We start from the raw sequence: 14,082 nt of genomic DNA on the forward strand, positions 1-14,082 counted from the left end.
TCTAGTTATAGATGACCTTACGACTATGTGATTGCTTCAAACTCATATTGCTTGCGAATTAAAGTCATCCTTCTTGTTTTTTATCTCTCTTTCGTCCAACAAATTGTTGAAACCAGGAAGCAACTCGTATCAATGATTTATTCTTTTTTTTTTGCGAGGTACCGATGATCTGTTCGTTGCTCCTTAGCTCTGAGAACCGTCAAATATGTGGCCGGGTCTGGTTCCCGAAGAAGCAGAGGCGGATTGCAATGAGGAAATAAAATGAAAACCTGGTGTTTTGGGGATCCCAGGAATTGCAAAAGTTTGTGATTTTGGAAAAAATGGAATAGCTAAACGTGGAGTTCACAATATTATTTTTTGTTGAGGGGGGGAAGGAAAAAAAACGAGGGGAGCAGCCGGCCATTCCCCACGACGGAGCTCACCGCGTCCCCGTGGCCGCACACCCTAACCCTAGCGGCGACACGCCGCCGCCCCCGCCGCCTCCATCACACCCTCGCCCTCGCCCTCGCTCCTCCGCCACTCCCACGAGATCAGCGCCGTCCCGACTCCGTGCTCGCCGTCGCCCGCCCTTCTCTCAAGGTGAGCTCAGCCAGATCCCCTCCCCCCTCTCTTCAAATCTGTCGACGGCGAGCTGTTCTGCTGTATCTGATTTTTATATGCTGTTGATGTCGAGCTGACCATGCTCTCTGCTATGCTGTGATCACCGAGCTGTGCTGTGCTGTGTAAATTTATCCATAGTTCTGTCTTCCACCGAGCTGTCCAGAATTTGCTGTGTCCCTTTCGAGCTGGCTATTGTGCTATGTTCACCTGTGCCATGCCGAGCTGATTGCTTACGCCAAAATTGCACACAATTGAAGCTCTGTTATGCTCAAAAGAAGTAATCGTTTATGTCTTTGGAAGTTGTTTTGCTGTGGAGGTTATGTTTCCTTAAATTCTGTTAAAATATCAATTAAGTTAATGAAAATCTTACTGCCAAATTGGCACCATTCACAATTAGAAATTGAGACAGGCACTGATTGTGTGTGTCACTGGTTTCATTTATGGCAATGCACTTGTGTGTCGGATGTTATTCAGCAAACCAAATAATTAAGGACAAATACGTAGTGGAATACGTCCCGTTTCACCAAATAAACCAATCATGAAACCAAAAACCACTTACATGGTTATAAAAATCATTTCCGGCGCTTGAGCTCTTATTCTCTTGTGTAACACTCTGGTTGTTCTTTACAGGGCTATAAATGGCAGGGAGACAGCGCATAGTTCGCCAGTACTACGAGGAACCACGGGGATTTTGTGATGGTCCCCCTCCTCGACTTGCACGAGAAAGGTCTCTCTCACCACGACGCATCGAGGGAGAGCTGTCTAGCCGCCGTGGTGAGATACGCAGAATCAATGATGATAACCAACATCTGGCGGATGAAATTGTTGGACTCAGGCAAGCAATGTCTCGTTTGAAAGAAGATCTCCATTCCTCAAGTCAGGTTATACCTAAGCTCCGCGCAGAGAAGGAACTTGAATCGAGGGAGCTGACTCAGAGGAATCTGAAGCTGGAAGCTGAGCTACGCTCCTTAGAACCCCTTAGGCAAGATGCCTTGCATCTACGATCTGAAGTAGGTACGCTAGCGTCTTTGAGGCAAGAGCTGAACGCAAAGGTGCAGGGTCTGACAAAGGAGGTTGAGCAACAGAGCTCTGAAAACCAGCGAATACCTGGCATGATAGCTGAACGTGATGGTCTGCGGCAGGAACTAATTCGTGCTAGGTAGGTATTGAACCATCCTGGTGTCTTCTGCTACAGTAGACACAGCATGCTGAGTGTAAAGTTGGTGGCTCCGATGAGGAATATTTGTGTTTCTGCTACAGTGGATGCAGCATGCTGAGTCTAAGTTGGTTGGGTCAGATCAAGAATTTATGTTTAGTATTCCGTTGCATCCCCTTTTTATCATTTTAGTGGAGAAGTAGCTAACTAATCATTAATGTCACTGCAGGGCGGCTCTTGATTATGAGAAGAATGCAAAGCCAGAGCGGATGGCACAGGTGCAGGCAGTGGAAAAAGATCTTGTGAGTATGGCTCAGGAGTCCGAGAAGCTTAGGGCTGAGATTGAGAAGAGAAGGGCACTACCTAGTAGGTTTCATTTCTCACTTGCATCCAGGTCACTAAAAATCAGCTGTGATTAACCTGTATGTATGATATACTTGTAGGGGTCAGCGGCCATGGAGCTTACGGGCCACCTATGACGACTCCTGGGATGGACTTGCAAGGCATGTACGATGGGGGCTATAACTCCTACACAGAGAAGCGCTATGGTGCTGGACCATGGGACCCCCCTGGCTATCCGCGCTTTTGATCCTTGTCAGTCAGCGCGTTCATCGTCCCCGCGACAAAGTTCCTAATATCTTTGGTACCGAGACTTGTGGTGCTGGTGCCTTGTTCAGAAAACTGTAACCCTGGATGCGCATGGGCCGGCCTAGGAACCAATTCATCGCAGCGTAGAAGGGGAAAATAGAATTCGAATTCTTAGATTGTAGGAGTACTTAACAGTGTGGGTGTGAACCCGTTCGATTGTACTTAACAGGGTGGTTTGATGCGGTTGGTTATCTTTTGATTGCTGTTTGTTTGTAAGCTTCAATTGCATGAGGGCTGCTGCAAGCCTAGTCAGTGCTTCCTGCATTGCTCCTTTGTTCATGAGGGCTGATTTGATTTTCAAGTTTGAGAGTTTGTGTATATTTCTGGAGGGGCGTTCTCTTCCCTGGACAAGTGTGGAGAGTGAGAAAAATGGATGTTCATCATGTCAACAACATATGAATTTCTTTGCACATGTACTCCTACATCTCTGTGTACATGGAAATAAGACAAGTTATGTTTTCTTCTTTTTTCTTCTCTTTTTCTGGAGTATAAGATATTATACCTTTTTAATGATAATTTATATGTACATAGAAGACACAAACACGTATAAACAAAACTGAGCCAAAACTCTGCCCCCTTGGCTTATTGCTCTGTTAGATGTTGCTTATAACCACTCCAAAAAAAAAATGTTGCTTATACCGTGGTATATTAGGACGCTAACTTGTTACAATAAAGCAAAGCAGCGCATCTGGTGTAGTGGTATCATAGTACCCTCCCACGGTACTGACCAGGGTTCGATTCCCTGGATGCGCATTTAATTTTTTTTTCTTTTTCCTTATGTTGCTTGCGAAGGTTTTAACTAAAATTATAATGAATTATGGAGCACAACACATACACATAGTAATAGTTTCTCATGCATTATTTGTCGTGGAGGCTGTACAAGGCCACAGTGCCATCTCTACTCCTTGAAAGGGCCACACTGCATTTTTGTTAAGTTCCATTCGAGTTCAGGCTCAGTCACGGCACAAGATAGTTTCTCATGCATGCACCTTTGTCATGCAAAGTGGAGAAGCAGCGAGGATACTGTTGGATATATTATCATTTTCTTGATTATTTTAATCCTGACGAAAAACACGACAAAAAATACTTCCTCCGTTCCTAAATATAAGTCTTTTTAGAGATTTCAATATGGACTACATACGGAGCAAAATGAGTTAATCTACATTCTAAACTATGTCTATATACATCTGTATCTAGTCCATATTGGAATCTCTAAAAAGACTTATATTTAGGAACAGAGGAAGTATTTGCAAGACTTGCAAGATCAATGACATACTTTAAGCTATACATACTTTAAGCTAGACAGGCGCACAGGTGCTGGACCATGGGACCCCCCTAGCTACCCGCGTCCTTGAGTTGGGCTTTTGATTCTTGTCAGTCGGCGTTCATCATCATGATAAAGTTCCAAATGTCTCTGGTACTGATGCTTGTGGTGATGGTGCCTTGTTCAGAAGACTGTAACCGTGAATGCTTGTACTGATGCTTGTACTGATGCTTGTGGTGCTGGTGCCTTGTTCAGAAGATTGTAACCATGGATGCCCGTGGGCCATTTTAGGAAGCAATTCATTGTACTTAACAGGCTGTGGACCCTTTTGATACTGTTTGATTATGTTGCTAATCTTTTGATTGGTGAACATTATTGCCTGCCAAAAGTGAGGGCTGCTGCAAGCCTGCATTGCTGAAGGTGGTGAATAAGGATAACAACAACCTAAATGTTTTGCATTCACCGATCTCGCCTTGTTTTTGTTTTCTTAGTACAAATTCGAATGGAGAATTTTTGTGGTACACAGCACAAGCTTTCTTGGTGGAGGGGTGGTACCTAAACAAGTGTGGAGATGAGATGGAGGCGCCCTGCTTCAGGTGTTGAAGCACAAGATGCTCTGGATGACTCAGAATTGCGTACGATATGGAGTAGTTAGGTTTGTTACTCCCAATGCAATCCAATAGCGCAAGTTTCTCATGTATGCATCTATAGGGATAAGCCCCGTGGGGCTATCAACTAAAGCCCCACGCGCCCGAAGTGAAACTTTGATTTTCTTGATGTCAAAATCTGAATCTATGTACATGTAAGTTCTCATGAATGAAGAAAAGGCAAAGTTAAGTTATGTAGCTTCTTAAGAGAAATGATACTTCAAAAAGTTACCCTTTTCTAGAACACTAGGATTTTTTATTTCCAGAGTACACCTTTTCATAAAAATTTACAGACATGTATAAACAAAGCTTAGTCAAAACGCTGCCCCGTTCCTACCTTTCTATGTTTCATATTGTATTGCTCACTCCATGCAGTATAAGAGATTTTTTATTTCCAGAGTATACCTTTTCATTAAAATTATTTTGTTGACTCCATTTTTGGTAGTTTTTCAATGCTATATTTTAAACAAAAGTATATGACCCCCTTATCTGGCGAACGTCCGTCAGGGAGGGTGGCATTTAACTTTCGCATGGCACTTTTAGTTCTGATGAAGTGGGAGAGGTGGCAGTTTCTTTAAGCGACATGGCGTTTTCTCCCTGAGAAGGCAATTTTGGTTTAAAAATTGTCGTTGTTTGATCTTGTTTTACAACTAAAACTGTCATCAAATATGGTTCGTTTGCACGTTCTCTACAGTGAACTTTTGATAGCTACAATTACCGAAAATATACCTGGCCTTCCATATCTCAATCTTGAAAAACTTGTTAGTTTAATAGCCCGTGGGTTAGTTGTACTTCCAGCTCATCAAGGATCAACGCACCATATAACTAGATGATGCCTCGAGAGTTGATGTGAAATTGGTTGCAATACGGAAGGCCATGACGCTTTATACGGAAGGCTCCAGAGGACATGTTGTACAAAGACAAGGATACTGTAACCAAGGAGGTCTCTACCTCCACCGACGTAGAGGAATAGGATTTGTAACCCTAGCCCCCCCTGTCTTTTATATAAACCAAGGTCATGCTAGTCGATAGGACACAACTTAGAGATTAGAATCCTTCAGTTCATACATGTACTTTGTACACCCCAATTGCAATATACACATGCAGGACTAGGGTATTACCTCAATTGTGAGGGTTTGAACCTGAGCAAACTCTACATCCTATTTCCCTTCCGACCTAATCGCCAAGTCGGGACACCCTACCAAGAGATCAGCAGGATTTAGCTTCGAGACATATGAATTTGACGGTATTCATTTTGTAACATTCATGTCATATATTATGGCTCTAACCATTGGTCAAAAGCAACATTGAAAAAGCCATATATATATATATATATATATATATATATATATATATATATATATATATATATATATATATATATATGGCTCTAACATTCATTTTTATGTATGTTTTTACGTTCGTAACTTTACATAACATAAAATATTTTTTACAACGAGTATATATTTTCTTACGTTCTCTTTTTATGTATGAAATAGGACAAAATTTTCTTACATAACATAAAATATTTTTTACAACGAATATATATATGACTCTAGTTCTATTCTTTCTTGCAGAGATTTTAAGACCAGAAGCTCTAGGAAGCCAATTATCTCTCCAAATATGTATGTTAGCCCCATCACGCACTCTCCAAATAACTCCGGATTTAAGCAGCTCCAACCCATGCAGAATACCTTGCCATGTGAGAGAAGCCGACTGCGGGAAAGCTGTGTCTAAAATATGCCCTTGTGGAAAATATTCTGCCTTGATCACTCTGGCACACAGAGTTTCCGGATTCACCACCAACCTCCATGCCTGCTTTGCTAAAAGAGCCTGGTAAAATAATCTAAGATCCCGGAAACCCATACCACCCTCCGCTTTAGGCTTTGTCATCTTATCCCAAGCCAACCAGTGAGTCTTCCTTCTGTTTTCCTCATCCCTTCACCAGAAATTCCTTATAATTTGAGATAATTCCTCGCACAGAGATGACAGGAATTTAAAAATACCCATAGCATACACCGGAAGAGCTTGTAGAAAGGGACTGGCTCAATTGTTGAGCCCAGATAAATGCTCTATCATGTTTGGTAAGAAATGTAGTATGGAAGCTCAAGTGGCTGTTATGGTAATTTTGTGCATTACCACGGAAGGATTTGATGACAAATATCTTGGTTTACCGGTGCCTCAGGGTCGAATGAAGGCGGGCAAATTTCAATCCACTAAGGATAAAGCCCTCAAAATTCTGTCAGACTGGATAGAGAAATATGCTTCTTGTGGGGTGAAAGAAATGTTAATTAAATCTGTTCTACAAGACCCTATATATTTGGATGAAGAGAATAGCATAATAGAGTGGAAACTACTATGTCTGATTCCAAACATGCCCCTTGGCACGTTGTTGTCATGGGATTGTTTTTTAAGTTCCTGCTGTTTTTTGTGTTTTACCTAAAAATATATATATTTTTTGCGAGGTACCTAAAAATATTTAGGTGTCCTGTTCAATTATATTGCTTTGTGTGAACGTGTGCCTTTTTTTTACAGAGGGAGAATGTGTGCTTTTGCAAAAACATGGGGTTGATTTGCTTGAGTCGGCATACTTTTATTCAAGTGTAAGTGCTGGGCGTGCCTGAATGCACAAGTAAATAAAAATTATTAGTGTTTGATTAGTTCCCGTCGCCGTCGCCGTGTCCTGGTAGCATACGATCATGTTCCGGAAAACTTGCCAGGTTACTAGTAATTGGATTGAAGACCCTAGCTAGCGACGGCAGATCTCGATGGAAGAGACGACGGTGGCCTTGCTCCCGACGGACGTGCTGCTCGAGATCTTCTTCCACGTCAAGGACGACCCGGCCGGCCGCCCTCTTCCGCTCCGCCACGACGTGCAGGCAGTGGCTCCGCCTCATCGTCGACCCCTCCTTCCTCCGCCGCTGCTGGCCGCCGGAGAACGCGCCCTGCTGCGCCTTGGTCGGCTTCTTCACCCAGGAGGAGCGTCTTGCCCCCAATGGAGTAGCTACCTTCAAGACGCCATGCTTCGTCCCGGCGCCACGGTCCGCCATGGCTAGCCTCGGTCGCCGCGCCCTCAGCTCCTTGGTCCCATCCGCCCCCGCCGGCCTCTTCGACCGCGCGGTGCCGGTCGCCGCACGCCACGGCCTCCTCCTCATGCGCCTCACCCGCCCCGAGGACCCGAACCGGGCCGTCGTCCACCTCGCGGTGTGCGATCCGCTCTCCGGCGCGTACCATCTGCTTCCGCCCGTGGAGTGGTGCTCGGCCTCCGCCGGCTACAACGGATACGCCATCCTAACCGGTGCAGACTGCCGCCCCCGACGGCCACCGATGTCGGGCTTCAAGGTGCTAATGGTTGACTTTAACTACAATCGTTACACCTTCTCGTCGGAAGAAGCGAGCTGGACCCGTGTGCCTCACCTGTGCCTCGGTGATGCCTGCGCCAGGGCACACACGGTGTTTCCTCGTAACTAAGCCGTCGTGTACCACGGAGCGGCGCACTGGCGCAGAGGATTGTCCAGAATAATGGACTTCAGCACCGAGACATTGTCCACAATCGACATGAACGTCGAGACCGGCCACCTCTCCCGGACGGAGCTCCCAATCCCAGGGCAGAACACAACCAGACGATCTTATGCTAAGCTATGCCTTAGCACCGCTATCATTGACGACGACGACGAAGCACCATCTTTGCTCTGGATGCGGCAAGGAAGCCTCGAGGTAGAGATCTGGGAACAACACGGCGAGGAAGGCGGCGTCGATGATGATACTTTAGCATGGCAATGTGCTCGGGTGGTCGAGATAAAGCAACCGAAAGATATGACGGAGGCTCAAGTAATGACGCTACACGTGCTAGCAGAGAAATGTGGCACGTTGCTCGTAAACGAAGGTAACCGAAGTTTTTACGTTGCTGACCTCAAAACCGGGACAGTGGAGGAGATCAGGGGCTGGCCTCGATACTGGAGGAAGATCGTGCCTTTTGAGACGGATTGGCCATCAATCTTCATTCATCGACTTGGCGATCGCTAATAGTGAAGGAAGAGTTTACAATAATGATGAGTTTTGTTTTATTCCCATTGTAAACTTAGCAAAGAAATATATATGAGAAATTCTTGTGCCAATACTACGCAAAGGTGGATCACGAATGGTTGTTCCTCCTTCAAATCAAACCAATAGGATGATAGATTTTGATTCCAGAGTATTATCATTTTGAGTTTGTACATGTTGTCCCAAATGTCTAGCACTTCCAATTTTGAAAAAAAAAACTAATGAAATCAACACAAAAGAACAATTAAGGGCTAACCTTGTGGGTAGGATATAATGTTCAAACTGAGACCAAATTCTCTGTTTTCGCATTCAAATTCATACCAACTGCCGGTGTAGTTTGTGCCTTTTGGTCCACATCGATCTTCCTCGCAAAATAGGCGAGGCGACGTACAACACGGGCCGGCCGCGACACCATCCGCATAAGCGCCCGTAGGAGCAAGCTTACAGCTTTGCCCTGCCCATGTCTCCACGTTCCGCCTACAATGGATATGCCATTCTAACCAGTGCAGCCTGTCGCCCCAATGAATTCCAACGGCCACCGATGATGCCGTACTTCAAGGTGCTAATGGTCGACACCAAGTACAATCATTACACGTTTTTGTCGGATGAAGCGAGCTGGAGCCGCATGCCTCACGTCACGTGTGCTTCGGTGATGCGTGTACAAGTGGCCACATGGTGTTTCGTCAGTGCAACGTTATTTGCAAGACATGAACTTAAAGATGAAAGCGATCATTAGAAAGATATGCTCACCACATATGTGTGATGTACTAGATGTGAACCATCGGCTGTACAGGGTTGGCATGAACATGAACAGCATCGCTCAGCACAAAGAGAAGGCACACAGATGTGAAAACTAGTACCTGAAGTTCAAAAAGCACAGGCATTCAGGCAGTAATTAGAATGCATATTCAAATTTAAGGACTGGAGACAAACAAGCACGGTAGTCCACAACCGGAGAATGGATGATGTTAGATCAACCTTGGTCCATTTATGCTGTACGCAGTCATGCACAAAGCGATTGTGCTGGGGTATGGATGCGCTAGCAAATATGGTTTGCCGACTGGAAGATGCTGTATAAGAATTTAGTATCTTGTGAAGGGAGTTCACTTGCTTTGGTGATCCGAAAATAAAATCAACCTCACAAAATGACAAGGTTTTCACATTAGATAACCTCTTTTCAAGCAAATAAGCATGGCGTCGTCCAAGATATGTAGACACTGCATATGAAATTGTTGGCTTGGGGATGAAGAATAGATGAATGGCCACCTCATCAATAACTAATATTTTGATTGATCCAAGACTGAAAGCTTGCTTCTCAACCATTTGACACAAGCTTGCGACAGTCTACAATTATCGGAGGTGGCTCTGCTGAACACAGGACGACATTGTTAGCAGCTTGGCAGCAGAGGAGATAAGAGAACACTATATCAATAACGGCACTCATTCCTTCCTAACTGCCTATGCAACATAAGAGGGACCCTAAACTTACTATCAACATGAGACTAGATCTAAAAATGCCATGTACCACAATGTTTCTGGGATTAAGCACTGACTGGCATAACCAAAAAATCCACCAAGAGATGGTCATTTACCTTTACCCAGCTCTTTTGCCTCCTGAGCATCCCACCATCAAGCAAGGCCATGAGCCCATGACGTTGCTTACAAGTTCAGATCTCTTGTGCTCTAACAAGACGATTAGCTAGCTATATACAGGAAACTTCAAATTTCAGAGCATGATTGTTTGCAAGCCGATGCCCGATACATGCGTCATGCTATCTGATCATCTGATACAAGAATGATGCCTGCTATGGTAGCATTCAGCTGCTTTAAAAAAAAAAAAACCTAGCTTTATTAACATACGGATGCAGCTAAATCACTAGCCACCAGAGAAGATACAACGTCAGGAACAGCGGCATGCCAATCAAGGTACCTCCCTAGGCCATATGGGCACCATGGGTAGCCAGGGCATCCGACACCGAGTTACAGGCACACTTGCACACAAGCACTTTAAAATCAACAAAGCTAGTAAAACGAAGAAATTTTGCCTCCTGAAAAAGAACTCCATTGCAAGCAGTGTGCAATTCATTGGAGAGAAGAACCGAAGAGAGCATTGTCGAGTCCGTTTCAATGATGATACGCCCAAGCCCAACTTCAGCCGCTAGGTAGCTAGTTTAGCTTCATCTGCTCCAAGAAGTTCTTCCCCTCGAGCTTGGTCGCGAAGAAGATCTTCATGAAGCTCTCAAGGTCCGACGTCTTGTAGGCATCGTCTTCATGTCCGGTCATCTCCTTTAGAGGACCTATCATGGTGTGGATGTCTGGGAACTGGAACGCGGCGATCGACAGCCGTTCTTCCTTGGGGTCGACGACTGCCCAGTGCTCGATGCTCCTCTGTACCTCCCGTTCGTCAAGACCTGTCCTCGTCAAAGCAAATCAAACAACGAAAATGCATGGATTTAGCTAGCATACGGCGCGCCATACAGTCTCTAACATCTGATAATCGGCAGAAAGAAGCACCAAATCGGTGTTTGACTGCGACTGCGCGTGCTCACCTCAAACATATCTCCGATGTTAACGACGAAAGCGCCCGAGACGGGCTTCACAGGAAGCCAGCTGCCGTTCCTCTTGATCTGCAGGCCCTGGACATGATTCACTTGGAGGACAAGGGTTAGGAGATTAGCATCGGAGTGCGGGGACAAGCCAACGACTTTCTCTGCTTGTGCGCACGGGGGGTAGTAGTTTATTCTGACTTTCTGCATTCCATGGATGCATTTGTCAGCGATCGCCTCTCGTTTCAGTCCCAAGTTCTTGGCCATCGTAGCCAAAAGGGAGTCTGATAAATCCTTCACCGCACCAGAATATCTATTCAGCGTCGATCTGAATGAGACGACCAAAAAGCATCATTCCATTGTACTACTAACTAAGAAGCTGAAGAAGAGCGTGACAGGCAACGAAGGAGAATATCATCGCAATCTAGCTACATACCTGAAGGTAGCAGGCTGGTCAGGCCAGAACTTAGCGTTCCTCATCTCAGGTGGCTGTGTGTAGAGGAAGAGCATGTCAGCCCAGTCGAGTTTCTGATCCTCAGAGACGACGAATAGTTGACCGTAGCCTTCTAGCTGCCCTTGCTCCTGAGCGAATCGCTTCTTCGTCTCTGCGGGCAGCTGGAAGAACTGCTGGATGTTGGCCTTCATGCTCTCCAGCACATCGTCCGGGACACTGTGGTTAACCAACTGCAAACAAACAGGAGAGCAATTCTAGCTAGTATCAGGATGATCAGGCATACATATATATAGTATACCCGAGGAAGTCAACTGTCTTTGCATAGCAATAGAGGCCGGTGTGCAATGGAAAATGTGAGCCAAGACAGCGAACAAACTAACTTGGAAGAAGCCCCAGTCCTGAGGAAAACGATGGAGGCTTTGTGGAGGCGTGCAGACTCCTCGCCACCATGGTCCAGCTCCAGCAGCAGCCTTTGGTGGTCGATGATGGGGATCTGAGCCTCGCTGTCGCCATCGCCAGTGACCGCCTCTGCTGCCGCCTCTGGCCGGAGATACCTCAGCGGCACATCGTCCCCGCCGGTGGCAGCCACCAAGGCACTACCAGAAAAACTTGTTTTGCCGACGGCCATATCTATGCCGACGGCCCCCGTCGGCATATCTGGGCATACCCCGACGGCACAACTAAAGCCGTCGGCGTAGAAAGGCCGTCGGCGTATAACCATCTATGCCGACGGGGGCCATCGGCATAGATAAGCCGTCGGCGTTTTTCCGAATATACCGACGGGGGCCGTCGGCATAGAGCAGGCCGTCGGCATATCGTGTGGGCCCGTCTACCCGGGCGGCGACGGCAGTTTGACGGCGTCAGGCTACGCCGACGGGCTAACGGTGGCCGTCGGCATAGCTACGCCGACGGCCGAGCCGTCGGCATAGCTATGCCGACGTCATCGATTCGCCGCACCGCCATGTCATCGATCCGCGTCGTTCGCCGGTCCCGTGGGGTGTCATTTCTATGCCGACGGCTAGGCCGTCGGCATAGGCCTGGCCCATGGTTTTTGCCACGTCATTGATCCCCGCCCTACGCCACGTCATCGATCCAGGGCTCTACCGTTCCGTAGCCGTAGCTATGCCGACGGCTTTGCCGTAGGCATAGATTTCTAATAATATTTTTATATTTTTTGTATTTTCTCTTATTTTTTTATTTTTTTTTCAATACTAATTTCATTAACTTAAATGTACAGAAAACATATATCGATTGCCCCCCACACGGGCCTTCTTCCGTCGTGTCACGGAGAGGTTAGACGGGACGGGCCGGGTACCTGTGGGTGGTAGCAATGCCGCCAGGTGTTGCGGTGGGCCCTCCTACGGTTGTGGAAACGTGGTGGCAGGCGCAAGCACGCGGCTCCGGGGTGTGCCCCCTCCCCCCTCACGGGCGTCGATGCCGCCGTGCCCCGGAGGAGGGAAACGGCCACGTCGGGCCGACGCAGAGGGAATCTTGGGGTGGGTTGTGCCGGGACTGTGTTGGGGGGGTGTAGCTATGGCTGGGCTATAACAACAAGGTGAAAAGGTCCACCAGTCAAACTACGTCCAGCGAAAGTCAAAGGGATAGACCCGGCGGTCGTCTGTGTCAGGGTTAGATGGGACGGGGTACTTGGGGGGTAGCAATGCCGCCAGGTATTGCGGTGGCCCTCCTACGGTTATATAAGCATGGTGGCAGGTGTAGGCAGCCGGCACGCGGCTTGTATGAGGTCCTGGTGCGACGCTCCGGTGGCATTGCTACCCCCCTAGGGCCCCCGTCCCGCCTAACCCTGTAGCGTTTGACCATGGGATCTACCCCTTTGACTTTGCACGGACGGGCTTTGAGCAGTAGACGTATCCACCCGGTTGTGTAAGGTCAGCCTAGAGGCCCACGGCAACATCTGGCCCGGATGTTGCTCCAAAGTGTTCCTATGGACTGACCTAACACAACCGGGTGGGGAGGTCCACTGGTCAAAGCCCGTCCGTGCAAAGTCAAAGGGCTAGATCCCGTGGTCAAACGCTACAGGGTTAGGCGGGACGGGGGCACTGGGGGGGGGGGTAGCAATGCCACCGGAGCGTCGCACCGGGCCCTCATACATGCGGGGTGGTGTGGTGGCATGTCCGAAGAGGCGGGACGCGTCTCCGGTGCGTGGCCCCCCCTCACGGACGGCGATGACACGGTAGTAGACGTTATGCGGTAACGATGCGGCGTCAATATTACTAAATACTCGGAGCGCGATAAAATCATGAGTTTTTTTGCACGACGTGGGCACATGTGCTATAGGGACGATGGTATTTTTTTCATAATTTTTGGTGATGGAGAAGTATCCGAAAAATTCCCTCTACGCGGATTGCCCATCGCGCGTCTACGGCTGTGGCCGGCGGCCTCCAGGGGCTAGCATGCCGCCAAATCTTGCGTAGGCGGCCTCTCACAAGTCTGGAAGTGTTGTGGCGGTTGCAAACGCCCGGCACGCGTGTCCGGGGTGTGCCCCCCCTCACGGACGGCGCCGCCGCCGGCACCTGGAGGGGGGAAACAGACGCGTGGGGTCTACACGGAGGGGATCTTGCTGTGGGTTTGGCCCGGATGTTGCTCCAAAGTGTTCCTATGGGCTGACCTAACACAACCGGGTGGGGAGGTCCACTGGTCAAAGCCCGTCCGTGCAAAGTCAAAGGGCTAGATCCCGTGATCAAACGCTACAGGGTTAGTCG

At 47.6% G+C, this 14,082-nt stretch overlaps 1 protein-coding gene, 1 non-coding gene and 1 pseudogene across 2 annotated transcripts; 2 read left to right on the top strand and 1 right to left on the bottom strand.

The window, feature by feature from the left end:
• The first annotated feature begins 380 nt into the window (after window positions 1-380).
• Window positions 381-2,826, top strand: LOC119270728 (protein FLX-like 3). The gene is made up of 4 exons (XM_037552776.1): window positions 381-579; window positions 1,231-1,759; window positions 1,986-2,122; window positions 2,200-2,826. The coding sequence occupies exons 2-4, from the start codon at window positions 1,239-1,241 to the stop codon at window positions 2,343-2,345; spliced, it is 804 nt and encodes a 267-aa protein (XP_037408673.1). The 5' UTR covers window positions 381-579; window positions 1,231-1,238; the 3' UTR covers window positions 2,346-2,826.
• Window positions 2,827-3,086: 260 nt separating this feature from the next.
• Window positions 3,087-3,157, top strand: TRNAG-CCC. Its single transcript has one exon. It is a non-coding gene; the product is annotated as a tRNA-Gly (tRNA).
• A 6,991-nt stretch (window positions 3,158-10,148) lies between these two features.
• LOC119273288 lies at window positions 10,149-12,014 on the bottom strand (annotated as a pseudogene).
• Window positions 12,015-14,082: the final 2,068 nt, after the last annotated feature.

Source organism: Triticum dicoccoides, chromosome 3A, assembly GCF_002162155.2.
Source record: "Triticum dicoccoides isolate Atlit2015 ecotype Zavitan chromosome 3A, WEW_v2.0, whole genome shotgun sequence".
NCBI classification, from domain to species: Eukaryota; Viridiplantae; Streptophyta; class Magnoliopsida; order Poales; family Poaceae; genus Triticum; species Triticum dicoccoides.

What these genes read in the sequence shown, in the direction of transcription:
- LOC119270728 (XM_037552776.1), top strand. Translation starts at nt 1,239, where the DNA reads ATGGCAGGGAGACAGCGCATAGTTCGCCAGTACTACGAGGAACCACGG. An exon ending in CAGGAACTAATTCGTGCTAG is followed by an intron (nt 1,760 to 1,985) that starts GTAGGTATTGAA and finishes ATGTCACTGCAG; the next exon opens with GGCGGCTCTTGATTATGAGA. An exon ending in GAAGAGAAGGGCACTACCTA is followed by an intron (nt 2,123 to 2,199) that starts GTAGGTTTCATT and finishes ATATACTTGTAG; the next exon opens with GGGTCAGCGGCCATGGAGCT.